The 15830-nt window shown below is 33.2% G+C and overlaps 1 protein-coding gene across 1 annotated transcript in view; it reads left to right on the forward strand.

The window, feature by feature from the left end:
- The window catches only part of LOC145683623 (uncharacterized), a gene marked incomplete at its 3' end in the record, with an annotated part of 551164 nt that overhangs the window by 62910 nt on the left and 472424 nt on the right, over positions 1 to 15830 (forward strand). Inside the window, 2 exon segments of the mRNA XM_081754960.1 lie at positions 1030 to 1050; positions 4129 to 4146. Coding sequence (XP_081611086.1) covers positions 1030 to 1050; positions 4129 to 4146 — 39 coding nt within the window.

The following is a 15830-nucleotide window of genomic DNA, read 5'->3' on the forward strand; positions in this document are numbered from 1 at the left end:
TAATTTCATTTAATATTTTTTCCATTTTATATTTCCTGAAAAGGCCTACATTCGGCATCTGGAACGCTTCACACTTACATAAGATCAGCTGGTATGCCTAATACACTCAAAATAATTTGAACAATTGCCTAATTCTTCAAAGTAAGCATCGTCGTTCATGTTCTTCATTTAAAATTCGAAACACAAAAGACACATCCGCATCACCCTCCACTTGCTACATTCGAAGGAAAATATATTGTAGATGTTATAATACACTGCGATTGCTTGGAAAAAAAGGAGGGAGTCAAATCTTTGTTATATTGTCATTCATGCACAGATAAAGAACAGTTGAAGAAAAAATTAAAATGACACCAAATTGCTTGCAAATTGGTGAATTGTACACTTCTTGAAAATACCATGAAAAGTACAGTATATTTACGGTGTTTTGCTCTTAATTACATACGTAAGTAATAACCGAGAATTGTTTAAACTGATGATCATAGTGTAGTAGTAATTATTAAGCTGAAAATTATACTCCTTCTGTTTAACATTCATATGTGTACGCTTGTAGAACGGGTGAATTAAACAATTACTTACACACAGTAATGCAGAATACTATATGAATTATAAAAGAATATTCAGTAGATTTAATAAATATTAGCAAGCAGCAAATACAAGTTCCTTTATTTTATTTGTTCATCAAATCCAAAATCTAAAAAAAATATGCAAAATGTATGTTTCAACGTACATTCATATTGCTGATGCAATAATTTGGTATGTCAAAAGTAGTATAGAAACTGTCATTCTCTGCAACAAGCAAAATTGATCATAAATTATTTATTGTTATAATACAATTAAATATAGAATATCAGAGATCTATAGGTAAATAAAAAATACTACAGTATCATTTTAAAAAACTTGTGTGTTTCATTCAAGGCTCTAAATAAATAAATCCATTTATAAAGATAAGTATTAAATTAATTCTTATACAAGAATAAATTACTCTTATCTTTTCTCTGTAATCTATTTTAAAACAATATATTTCTTTAGGCAGCAATGTTATCAACTTAGGTAAGTAAATGACATTGCACGTATGTATTCTAATTTTCACAATGAATTCAAGTTGTTCTTCCAACCAGATAATGAACGTAACGCACTAGATACTTGCTTTAGTTAAGTATTGGGGATTGAACTTAACATGATTCAATAAACAGTGTTATGCATGCATTCAAATTGGTACTCTGTGCTTAAAAATTTTAAGACCTTAAATATACTTGGAACACGTAATTATATTTAACAATTTCAATATATAATTCAATATTAATGTTTTTTCATACTACTGCGCGTTTCTAAAGGCATGGCCATAGATTTGACAACTGGTGAGGAGAAAGTCTTGTCTTAAATTTACAAAATGTGTTTGAAATGTGTTACAGTTATTCCACCTTTACGTATTCATATACCCATGGGAATGCTATACTTTCATATTCTAGTTGTAGGGAAATTAATAAAAATTATTGAAATAAATGTCTAAAATTTCCTTTACGGTATTCAGCCTTTACCATATGGTATTCATCGTATGTGCACAAGATGATATTACTGTCAAGTACTTTAGAATAGATGAATCTCTGTAGTGCAGGCTTAACACCATTGGACAACTGAAAATTATTGCTAGTACGTGAAGAGAAATGTTGGAATTCTTAGAACCAGACGGAAGATGCTGCGCTCTAAACATGAGTAAAATTACCACAAAACTGCGCAACATTCTACAACTTCATTTCAATAAAAGTACTTGCTTTATGCCGAAGTGTGAAGAAAAGAGTGTTGTTTATAGAAGAGCTACGTTATCAAAACTAACAGCCAAATAATGGTTTTTCGCTCTCGTTCTGGAAATTTCAATGTCCGAAATGCTCCTCTAATTGGATTACTAAACATGAAAAAGTGTACAGTGCTATGCCATTAAGTTAAGCAAGACCAGAACATCTTCAGTCATGAAATCGCCAATGGTCTAAACGTTCTTCAATATGCAGTATTCAACAATTTGACTACTGATGGATAATGATAAAACTAGGCGTCTAGCTGACACATGATTTGACTCAATATTATTTATTAGCTCGAATTTCGGTTTCAAAATTTCTACTAAAACTACAATATCACATGCGAACTCGGCTCATTACTAAAACGGGTACTCACACCCCACATAGCACACGAATGTCTACGTGACATCCGAGACTGAACCGCGATGGACAACGGGACATCCCGAGATCATCCTAATTTTGCTGTGAGAACATCCATAGTACCTTTGCGGGACATTCAGATGTCCGCTAATATCCCGAGAAACCGAATATTCAGCGGTACTTCAAAGGGATGTCCACTGGTAAATCATTTAGTAATGTGGTCCTAGGTATGTCCGACGTGGGATTTTCCTGGGATCTCCTGTCCCATCCCGGACATCCCATTTACATCTTATGTGGGAATTCTTTAGGACGTTCCATACAAGGTATCAACGGGATGCCTACTCATTATCCCGATAATCCTAGAAACTATATGGGATTATTGGGATCAAAATGGGACGTCCTAGGCACGTCGTGTGCTATGTGGGACGTAATGAATGACAATATGCGAAAACGATCATGGTCTAAACAAGGAGAAGGTGCCCAGTCTGTGACAAAGCCCACTGACACCTATAAAGTATATCCTATGCATTAGGTGGGATTGGAAGGCTATAATGCATAACTATTTACACTACTTCAAATAACGAGTGGAAAAAGAGCTGCTAAATGCTTGAAGAAAAGGCTGTCATATACCGTGGTAAAAACGACATACCTCACAATTTTAAATGAACGTGAGAAAGTGAGGATTTTTACTGAGATGTTTCAATGCGTCCACTGTATAACCAACATGTAAAGCTTAAAATTTACTATAGTGAATATTCTGATTGTTTCTAAGTTAGTGTGAAGACAAGTCTGGGAAACTAGGAGAACATTCGTTCCTTAGCGATGATACTATGGAGTTGCTGCGAAAAATAGAGAGGGTCATAAAATAAGATAGTATATATGTGATATTGTAGTAATGTTATTGTTAGTATTTATATTACAGTAAGCATTTTTGCAATTTAGGCATACAAGAACTACATATTATTAGTCTGCCTGATAAATCAAAATTTGTAAATCCGTTGGTAGATGTGCATACACTATTCTAAGATTTTAGTTAGAAAACGTTCGTAGGCCACTTCAAAAATGAACCTAAGTGGATTGATATATTTACAATTAGGATGCTAGTTAGTAACGAACATAAGGCCAAGAATGGATGCCTACTAGGTTGCTATGAGTATCAGTGGTACCCGAACATACTAAATGTAAGCAATATAAATTAATATACACAAAATCCTCCAGAAACTATCATTCAATTCTGATATTTTACTATCTAAGCGTTCTGGAATATATTGTTGACGTTCATAAATTAGCAAATTAGATACAATTATTTAACATTGATTTAAGTAACCTCAAAATATGAATAAAAGTGCAAACTTAAAACAAAGTCAATTCCGTTTTCACAGTTTTTGTGCGAAAAAATGTATGTAACATACATTACAGAATATATTATACTGTACAAATAATATTTACCAAGCACCATATACATTTTTATTTACAATTAATAAATAAAATAAATAATTATACAAAACGCACTTTTAAGTTCGATTTCAATAAACGTACATTTAGGAGTTTTTAAATAGTTGTTTCACTATAATTTATAACACATTCTGTTTAAAAAACTGCAACATATAAGCATAGCCATACAAAAAGGCAATGCTATCAGTATTTTGAGTTCCTTCCCTTCTTCCCATAAACTTGAAGAATTTTTTTCCCTCAGATAGAAGACTTTAACCAGACATAAGGAGAACACGCGTCAAATTAGATTAATAATTATTGTAAAAACTGGAATCGACTTGAAAATATTACATGTATTCTGATTATAATTTTAAATTCTTAACAGACATAATACATTGTTATCAATTCTTTATATTTCTTTTAACATATATTAACTAAAATTTCTTAAATTGTTTTATACAATGTTAATATACATGTGAAATCAAAAATTGTTAAGATTTTATGTTTAATACATGGAAAAATTAATGATTATTTTTATTAGTGCCACAATGGGGATATGGTAAGTAATTATTTCATACAATAATCAAGAAAAGATATGTACTATATACAGCAAAGTTAAGATTTACATAAATTAACCTAGTTACTTCTAGTTCTTCGTATTAGATAAAAAACATGAAACATACTCTCGAATAACAGTAGTGTAGATCTGAAAGTGTTCAAATAAAGTAAAACAATAATTCTTCTGTTGCTTTCTTACTAGAGGGTTTATTTCGATTTCTTGTGGAATTCCATATGGCTTCTATATGGACATTATGAAGTATGCTTATATCCCGTTTTCGTCTGTGCTGAATGGGAATTCTAAATCAAGAAGTAAAACAGCTCTCATTTGCGGGAGCAAATAATATGCTAACTCCTTCACATCAACTGTATTAACCTAGAAGGGTGTTTGTAAATAAATAATATGTAATGGTGTTTGATGGCTGATTAGCAGCAATTTAAATCAACTAAAATATCCAATTTTTAATAAATGTTGATTTAATCAAGTTTAGTGACGTTGTCAATTTAGGCCGATATGGGATGTGGATGTAGAGTTTAAATGGGGTGTGTTCAAAGAGTAAGACGTGAAAATTTAAAAAAAAATATATGACCGGAAAATTAAGCGAAGACATCTTACATTAGAAGTCTTCGATATTTCTGCTATAACTCTGGGTGGTTAATGAATATGTTTAACCCTACAATGCATTCTTTATTTTCTGTGAAAAAGTAGTTTTGCAAATGGAAAAAAATGAATAATACCAGTATGCTTAATAGTGCCATCTATGCGAAATCTGTAGAATTACAACTAGATTCAAACCTTTTCAATATCGTTCAACGTTTATAAGTTTCGTTGGAGAGAACTGCAATATAATAATTTAAAAATATTCAATGTGAACCTCTTCTTACACTGTACATGAATTGTGTGATGGTTGTACCAGATATTAGTTTCAGTTCAATATCACATCCCAAAGTTTGGGGAAGCTGGTAAAATGTATTGATCATAGCCAGCTAGCATAATTGAATGATTCAAAAAACTATAATTTATACAGTTCCTAATATTGCAATCAAGATGGTAGGAAAATCCGTTCATTGATTGATATTGTTTGCACTGACAAGTCCAGTCGTGGTGTAGTAAGGTAAGGTAGTAAGTATACAATGGACTACTTGAGTGTCATAGTTAAAGCCTTTGTATGACAGAACGAAACCTAGTTCAGCTGTACCAAATCATGTGATAACTACAATAATATTTAATTATGTCTGACAAGGATTACTTATAAAAAATGGAAAGTTTAATTATATTTTAACACATTGTACATATACATATTGCTATATTGCTACAGTTTGAATTGAAAAGGTACATGAATAATGCGACTGAAATGTTAAGCTTAATCATTGCGATCACACTTGAATATAGTTTAACGTACCTCTTTTGATATAAGGGGGTGCGGTGGCTCAGTGGTAGAGCGTTCACCTCTGGTGCTTGAGGTACCGGGTACGATACCAGCCCCGTCAAGTGAACTTTGTGGTGGACAAACTCCGTGGTCATGGGTTTTCTCGGGTTTCTCCCGTTTCCTCCCATTTTCTTCATTCCACCATTTCACTCATCTCTCATCATCACCGGCATCCCTTTAGGCTAACCGGCATAAACTCAGAGATTTCATTTCATATTTTCTTTTGATATAAATCTTTAGCTTAGAAATTTACTTCAAGATCGGCAGATGGAAAAGGACTTAATCGAATTAATCACATATTAGTAGACAGATGAATACAGTTTAGCATAATTGATGCTCGATCGTTCAGAAGAAGAGCAAACTGTGACACTGACAACTACCTAATAGCAGCGATAATAAGCGAGAGATTATCGTTGTACAAAAGAAATATTCAGCATCTGAAAACAGACATATTTAATTTCAAGAAATTAGAGGAAAGCAGACGTGAAAAGTCGAGTGGATTTTATATTTTACAAGATTTGGAGTGCTGTTGTGTTGAGGACGCTTGGGTTGAAATTAGAAGTAGGATTAAAATTGCAGCATAAGAAAAACTGGAGGACGTGGAAGTACATAGGAGTAAATCTTGGTTGGGTCAGGAATTTCCTGAACTAGTAGAAAGGATAAATCAGGCAAAACTGCATTGGCCACACAATTCGAAACATAAAACTATACAAAATTACATTGACATAAGGCGATAAACCCCAAATATTTTAGAAAACACAAACAAAATATTTCGAAAGCTAAAAATACTTACTTGAAGATAATAGCAAAGACGAAAACATTCGTTTCATGCATAAGGGCATTAACGAATTTTTTTTAAAAAAGATTGTAAACTTGCGTACATATGTTAAAGAAAAGTGACGGAACGAAAAGTGAAACAGGTAGCATCTTGATTAGCTCGAAAGATTTCTTTAACACACATCAAAAAATTAATGTTCATGTGGAAAGGAAAATGCACACAGCAGAAATGTATATTCCAGAGCTTAAAAAAATAGAAATAGAAATCGCTGTACAGAAATTAAATAAAAAATAAATATATGAGTGTAGATGGAATTCCATCCGAGTTAGTGTCATCTGGAGAGGAAAAATTGTGGAACACGATACTCAAACCCATTCTCTTATCTGGAACAAGGAGAAATTGCTGTAAGAATGGAAAACTTAACAATTGTTCTATTTCACAAGAAAGTGACAAAATTGATTGCAATAATTATCGAATTATCTCTCTTCTGTCAATATCCTGTAAAATCATCTTAGATACTCTATTGCAAGATTGATATCATATGCAGATAAAATTATAATTGACTATAAATGCGGAAACAGGTTAAATCGATCAAACGTCAATCAGATATTTACTATTCCACAATTACTCGAAAAGAAATTGGAATGGAATGCAACGGTAAATAATTTGTTTTTTGTTTTAAAAAGACAACGGGTCGGTTAGGAGGGAAACATTGTACAGCACTCTTAAGAATTTAGAATTCCGAAAAAGCTAGTTAGATCAATTAAGATGTATTTACATGGATCTAAAAGTTAAGTCTGGGAGGGAACATTTTGTCCAAGACCAGCAACGTTGTGAATGACCCGAAACAAATAAATTCGTTATTATTAAATTGTGGAGAACGCTGAAAGATAGCAACCTATGCCTAGAGTTGAATGGTATACATCAGGCTATGGTGTATGCTGATCAATGTAAGTACACTAGGAATGGTATTTACAGAAAGGCGTATACACATGGTCTGTAGAATTTTACTAAATATTAATCTGACAATCAGTAACAAATGGAAATACAATTTAAAAACTAAACTACTTATACTAGAGAATGAGACTAAAACACCATAAAATAAGATGGTAGGTATACATTATAATAATAAGCTGAATTAATAATAAGTAAATATGTAAGATAAAGAAAAAATGAAATTCATCATTTAACAATCTGAAATCACTTGTCACACAAAGTGGTGCGTTATATACTTTGGAATATACGAGAAATAACTGGAGGATTATTGAGAGAAGATAATCTGGAAAGAGATTACGGTTCAATCGATTAATTCACTCAGTAGAATCAACGGTACTTGTCTCAGTATAATCAGCGGTACTTGCCTCGTGACGAGTGCTATCACTAGCATTGAAGTTTGAACGTCATGTGGCAATATTTATGATATACTTTATAATATTACATTTGATTAAAGATCAAAGCAAAAATTTAACGCTACCGTACAATGTATGTGTAATGTAATGTCTTTCCAGCCTTAGAACAAAGTAGACGTAAACAAAGCGAATCGTATTACTCCGCGGCTAACACGTGCTTCGGTAGTGAGAGAGATGAAGAGCAAGATCGTCTGCTTACTGTCGTCGTATAATTTTCAAAGTGTAAGGCTACAGTTGGTTTAATTAACGCACTGACACTGACCACTGATATGTTGAAAATATGTATGCTCTTAAATCCTTATATAACGAGATTGCCTCTGTTCCTGTTGTCCTTTTTGTGCTTTATAACACGAGACGAAAATGGATTATTGTCACAGATCATCGCCATGAAACTCTGCATTCTAGAATAATTTTAAATGAGTGGGGTAGGCGCTCGAACGCATACGCATGCGCAGTAAATACCGTATGTCCAAATACGGGTGAGGTTGAAATGAAGCTACATCTGTTGTTGAATATTATATATATTGCGTTTATTATCAGAAAATGCAGAATAAATTCAGATATCTATATTTGAAATTATTATTTTAGTAGGGATTATATTGCGGTAGGATACTAGTGCACTGAGACCAACAACCAATCACTGGTCATCGACCCAGTGGTGATCAGGTGGGTTTGTTTACATCTACTTTTTTCTAAGGCTGGAAAGAGAATAGATAAAGCTCTTTCACATGCTTTTTTATCCTGAAAATACGTAGTCTATGATGAAACTAATATGTGTCATCGCTCACCGTTAATATACTGACGAGCGTACACGCATTTAGTGCATGTGTCTCCGGATTCGACTTCTAATGAGTGTCATTAGCATCAAAAGCAGGGTGGCGGTATATGAGATTCAAATTTAGTTGAACGATGATGAAATGGAACGCTAAATTTTTATAAATCATTTAGGGAAGTTTTTCTTTATGGAAATGTTCCACTTGTTTAATTTTCTAACAACTTTCCATTGAAGAGCTAAATTGTTACGTTTTATCTCTTTATCTTTCTGTTATTTCCAATAATTATATTTAATGATTTTTTGATCCTTGACCTGCTTTACAAATAACTTCAGCAAAATTACTCACGATTGAAAAGTTGTACAATTCCGGCAAATGGTAGCGAATTCTTAACTTATCTTCCATACGCATAGATTTCAGCATAGAGCAAAATCATTTTCTAATAGGAATGGAATTATTTTATGGAATTATTTTCTAAACGGAATTATTTTAGGTATGTAATTGCAATGGGACCTAAAGACCACTTTATGACATACAATGTCTGGTTGATAAACAAAGATTGAACAAGTTTTAAAAGGAACCTCAATATTATCCTATAACTCAGAACAATAAGCAATATTACTAAATGCTGGTGGTTAATCACTACCAACGAACTTAAGAAATAACATGAGAAGTAACAAAACGGTTTTGCATATATAGTACAATGGAAATAAGAACGGACACAAGCTAAATAGGGAAGTTAATTGTAGGAAACATGGCAATATACACTAGGTTGTTGAAAAGAATTACTTTGTCTCGTTGGATTGATACAATTGTGAATGATGATAGTACATAAATTCATAGATATATGTATACAATACAGGTATTTCATCTATACAGGAGAGTTCAAGGACTAGGTAGAAATAAGCCTTATAACTTATACAAACTTCGACAAGTACCTGAAATTATGTATCTTCTTAAATCCATATTTTATATGGCTATAATTTCATGACACAACCAATCGATGTTTTATATTAGAACCAAGGTAAAACGAAAACGAGAACAAATATATTTCAACACGCATTGACCTTAAATGTAGGCATATTATTTATTGTTTAACTTACAGCCACATAATGGAATACACATATAATAGTCGGGACATTTCTACACAGTAATGGCAATACATTTCAGTAATGTTTTACATTCGCTTTTGTAGCAAATTGAAGACTCAAGAGAAATGTTCTGTGTAAATCTTAAATTATCATTGCTGCAAAGCAAGTAATTAGCATGAAGACAATATTATTGTTATTAATTTGCCTATTGGCAACGTATGTTCACTCTCAACTACAAATTACCGTAAACTAAACTTTTTTAAAGTATGTCCCCCAACAATTGACGAACTTAGATAAATGAAGACAATATTGATGATTCAAAATAATTACAAACTGAAAGAACTACAATTTTCTGCGTACTACTTGATGCAGAGAGCTCCCTCGTGGCTACGCGCCTTTGGCGTGGGAGACTTGGGTTGGATTCTTGGTGGGAGCTCATGTGGTTCGGATTTCACGTTAGTCAGTAGGTCCACATCTCATATAGTCTCGCTACTGAAAGGGACGCTAAAATAAAATCAACTCAACATACTTAATGCAGAGTTCAAGTCAAATATTCCATTCGTTAGACAGTATTCAAAAAGTTTTTGTAATGCTATTATCTAAAGATATATTCAATTTGTTCAATGTAGAAAGATTAAAGATGTATAGAATAGTTATGCATTATAGTAAATCTATACTATTTACTTACCTACTGAGCATCAATGTATTGTAACAAGGGATAAAAAAATAAGAATAATTGAATTTCACTTTTCATTGCAATCGTTAACAAGTCAATAAACAATGAATATTACCAGAAAGGAATTATTTGTTTCGTAGATCATGTTTTTTATTCACGTAAAACTTGCCAATTGGTATACTGGTAGTTTTCAAAGAAATCTTTACATTTTTTACAGCTTGCATTTTTGATGACGACATGTTATTCCAGTACCCTAATCATCAGTATTAAACGACAAACTATTAAGTGGATATAGGTTCGGATACTATTTTAATTGTTGCAAAGAAATGAATATATTTGCATTAAAGACATCATTAAGAATAAAGTCATGCAACAAGCAAAGTTCAACGATGATTATGAATCTTGTAAGACCTGTTTTTTTTTTATATAAAATTAATTGAAAAAATCGGAGAATAACACATCTTTTTCCCATTTTCAGTTCACAAAATATACTACTTTCTTTGTATTTGAAGATTGAACGTCCAAAGTTGAGAGTTTTATGTCAATAGTAACTACTGAAAATGATTATTTGGCGATTTTTTTTCATTTCAAGGGAGAACCGCTGATCAATGCATTGACTCGAAACTACTCAAAACTATTTTAGAGATTGTAAACTCAAACAGAATAATTGTACTCTAACAGACGAAGAAATTCAAAGAAATAATCCGAGGAAAGTACAACCGATATTACATGCATTTACAAATAAATGTATGCAACTTCCGTTTTCAGAAAATTTGTCCATGGCGAAGAGATGATTCCGTTCGAGAACAAAGCTAATCTGCGCCAAAACATGAAAGGAAAACGCAATCCTTTAACTAACTCTAACTCTATGGCCTATGGAAACCGGAGGTTCATTGCCGCGTTCACAAAAGATCACTGACTTCTATCCTTAGCTAACTGCATCCAGTTTCTACTTTGTATTCCAGTCTCTGCGAGATCCATCTTAACATTGTCCTCCCATCTGCGCCTAGGCCTTACTAATGGTCGTTTTCCGATTGATCTTCCAGTCAAGACTTTGAGAGCATTTCTACTTTCTTCCATTCTAGCTACATGGCCCGCCCGCCTAAGCCTCCTAGACTGACGACCCTAACAATGTTTGGTAAACCATATAAATTATGTAGTTCCTCGTTATGAAGTTTCCGCCATTCCCCATTCCCGTTCCTCTTAGGTCCGAATATTCGTCTCAGGATCTTGTTCTCAAATAGTTTCAGTCTATGTTCTTCCGTCAGAGTAAGTGACCATGTTTCGCAGCCATACAGAACAACAGGCATGATTATCGTTTTGTATATTTTAAGCTTTAAATTCCTCGACAGAATTCGCGACAACAAGAAATTTGGAACCGAATAGTAACACGAATTCCCTGCTTTTAGTCGACATTTAATTTCTCCGTGAATATGATTTTCGAAACGCAATCCTTTACTTTTAAAAAACGTGTTCTTATAGGCCATTACAGTGGTCACAGCTATCACCAAACTTGGTTGGCAATTCCTAAAATATTCTCCGTGTAACCCCGATCTGTCATCTTGCGACTTTTGTCATTTTGGATCCCTCAAGAAGCACTTCGATGGATAAAAACTCACTCCGACTACGAAGTTAATACGTGTGTTCTGAAATAGCTGAAAGATCATGCTTAAGAATCATATGCCGCAGGATTATGGACACTCCGACACCGATGGAACAAGTGTGTGTGTGCGAAGATGGAGAATACTTTGAACAATAATGGTATTTGATTCGTATGTTGTGTCTTTTATGTAACAGAAAACAGAATTTCCGTTTATAACTTGAAGGCCCTTCGTAGTTTAACATATGCAATAAAAGTAGGATAAGTTCGGCTGGCTGGACATGAAATTTTTGGGGGAAAGGGGGAGTTAGACTTTTAATTTTAAAACAATGTGCTTACTTAACATTAAACTACTGATAAATCAAAGAGAACCGAAGACTATCAGGAAAATATTATCTCGGGACTGAGGAGTTTATAACGACTCTTGCTGATTTCAGAAATTTGAAAAACCCATTTTTTAACCTGGTGCAGTTTCATTTTTAAATATAATTTCTCATTCGTGTGCCAATAATTTGATTTTTTAAAAGAAAATAAAGAATAAATATTTGGAACTTGTTCTAACAGAAGTATTCGATTGCAGCACATTGAAAAAAACCGAAAGTTTTTCTCTCATTCGACAAAAATGATATGTAAAAGAAAATAAAAAGATATGTACAATTTTTCGCTAATCCTCCGTCAATCGTTCAGGGACATATTTAAAACAGTTTATTTTGAGGTAGATTATAGTTGAAAATATTTAATCTAGAGATTTTACTTTCTGTGTATCAATAGCAAAATTAATTAAAGAAAACTTTCGCAATCACATTATCCTCACATATGTTAGAAGGAAACTGTTGATTATTTCCCTTATGTGAACAAGTCAATAGTGTATTTACTTGAAACTCGATTAAAATGCTTTCATAGCTGTTCACTATAACATCAATTCTTTTTTTATATTCAATTTGTACAATCGAGATACCTCCTGCTGGATGCTCGTAAAAAAACAACAAAACACAATCGTAGATAACATTTTAATGAGTTTACGTATTCAGGGAAAAATCTGACATTCTTTCAAATAAAGCTCTATTTCGTTATTTATACGTATGGAAAGAACTTCTGTAGTAAAGGGTAACTGCGGCAACAAGGTACTTCTGCGTTTGTATTAAAAGTAACTTTATTCTTTAAAAAATTGACTTTAACCAACATCAAAAATGCAAATATATTGTTGGTGAAAACATTAATTTGTCTCATTTATTACGCAAAGGGGATCGAATGACCTCCCACCACATGATTTTTGAAACAATATAAACTGCTGAGGTGTTTATAGTCCAAAAATAAGGAAAATGAACACTATAAAGAAACAGTTAATTTACAGGGTCCAAAGATTTTATAGCATAATTTATGACTTGAAACAAAATAAATTTTTGGAAACACTTACAAAACTGAACTTTATTTGTATTTGTTAGATTAGTGTAAAATGTTTCCATTTAGCTACTAGATTAAATACCAAATTTACCTTCAAGGTGACTGATGTCTAAAATATACTTTTTTAGTGTAGTATACATAAGTAGTTTTCAAATTTAAATTTAAAATGCTGTTCTAAAATACTGTATTTACGATCACTTTATAGAATGTGAAATTAACGACTAGATGCTTTGAATGGAACCAATAATACTCAAATTTACGTCTTACTGAAAGTTGCTTTCATGGGCATCAGTGATGAATGGGAAATATGTGATTAAAGACATCAAGAGAAAGTATGAGAAAATATAAAAAATAATTCGTAAACTTCTATTAAAATTGGATTTAAACAAATGCTGACCCATTAGCTGTCTATTTATTCAGATAGGCCATTTACAAACATCTTGCCAAAAGTGAACGTTGCAAATACGTAGTTCAAAGACAAATAAGAAATCTATTCTCTTCATCTTCGAGTGAATAGCAATTATTATTTAAATGTGTGAACCACAGGAAATTCTTATTGCACGGAATAAACTTCGGCATTTTAGTTAATTAATAAGTGAAGCGTGATGCTATTAAATTTTCGCGTATCTTCACAGCATAGAAAAATTGTACTCATTGTTTATGTTGTGAAGAGTTCCGTTCCTCAGAGAGAAATGGGGTATTATAATAATCGCAAACTTTAACACTATCTATTCGGAAAGTCCTCTGTGGGAGGAATCACCTGATTTGGAGAAGATAAACTATTATGTATCCTCTTAATTATAATATGTGAATTTTGACAGTTTAAAAACCTGATCTGCTAAAGGAGAAAGGGAGATTATTTAATTTTTGGTGGTAAAAGTAATTATTCCATTTAGTGTAAAATTTAGTAATGAACTCTTCGCTGTAAATAAGGAAACGCACCGAAAAGTGAATATTTTTTATATTGAAATCCAAGCCTATATATATATATATATATATATATATATATATATATATATATATATATATATATATATATATATATAACATTCTTATTATTATGAAACATTATCCTGTTCGCTCAAAATTGAGCAATTCTCACAGTTCAAAACGAGATATTAAAACATATATAGAGATCATAAACTGCATACGAAAATATATACATTGATTGAAATGTACACTGCTGTTTATGAAAGTTCCGAAACCCACAAACACCTACACTAAAACAATAAAATTTAATCCAGAGAATAAGTAAAGACAAGACACTAATGATTAGAATTACAAAACTATACATCACATATGACCTTCATATTATGTGAATCCATCACGTGGTGAGATCAGTGCCTCTATACGTCTCAGCATGGAATCTAGAAGCTTCCGGATATTTTTAAGGAGGACATTCTATGACGTGGTTTCTACGTGAGTACCCAAGATATCCATATTTGCCGGTGCAGATCGTGACGAAGAATTTTGATACAACTACTTCCCTGTTTTGCCCAATGGGTGACATAATGGGCAACCGGGAAGATCAGAGAAGTAATAGTCATGCCTGGCGTTCTGCGAAGAAAGCTTGGTCATTAGTCATTACATGTGACTTGGCATTATCCTGTTACAATAGGTCCCTAGGAGTTGCCTGTAGGTACGGCATCACCTCAAGCTGTAAAATCTCACCAATATCCCGGTTGCTGTTCAGATTGCTCTATATACGGTTGAGTTACGATCGCACATTGCGCCCCACAGTATCACAAGTTGTAACGGGATTCGTCCGAAAAATCACATTTTCAATTAAGCACGCCAGTGACCATGTTCGCATGTCCATATCGTTTTGTTGTGTTTGTAATTTCTGTTCAGTAGTAGCCGTCGCGAGAGTATGAAAGCCACCAGTCCAATATTCAGGAAACGACGTCGGAAAACCATCAGGCCGGTCGACACATACATGACAGCATCTGTGACGGTGCTCCAGCGTTGACCCAACACTATGGATGTCGCTGACCAGTTTGTTATGACAATGCCGACAATATGACTCTCTTCCCGTGCTGTGGTCGTTGTCCAATTCTTACTTGTAGCTTTGTGCGGCATTCTTCTGTTCATTTCTTGCACACACGTATCACTATTCTCGTAACATTTCCTGTATAAGCAGCAATTTTCCGGCGCTACAAACCTGTTTCCGGTTTACCGATGACTTTGCCCTTTGAAACTCACTTAACTGTGTGTATTGCGGCATTTTATATCGACAAGACATACTGACACTCGCTTGCGCGTTTCGACTTTGATTGATCACTATCCACTGTCTCCCTACGACATGCATTGACCATGTGTTTCACCACTCCGATAAAACACAAGATTGCGTTGTCACCCACATGTGGCCATATCTAAAAATTTAATCATTTCATCCTACAATAAACACGAAACGTTTCGTTAACAATAAATACGAAACTGCTTAATTTTAAAGCATTTAAGATAGCTTCCCCTATCGAAGAATTGGCATATTACTTTAGACTCTGACCGCTATTCATTCATAACA

Source organism: Thermobia domestica, chromosome 4 (assembly GCF_964235325.1).
Source record: "Thermobia domestica chromosome 4, izTheDome1.hap1.1, whole genome shotgun sequence".
Classification (NCBI taxonomy): domain Eukaryota; kingdom Metazoa; phylum Arthropoda; class Insecta; order Zygentoma; family Lepismatidae; genus Thermobia; species Thermobia domestica.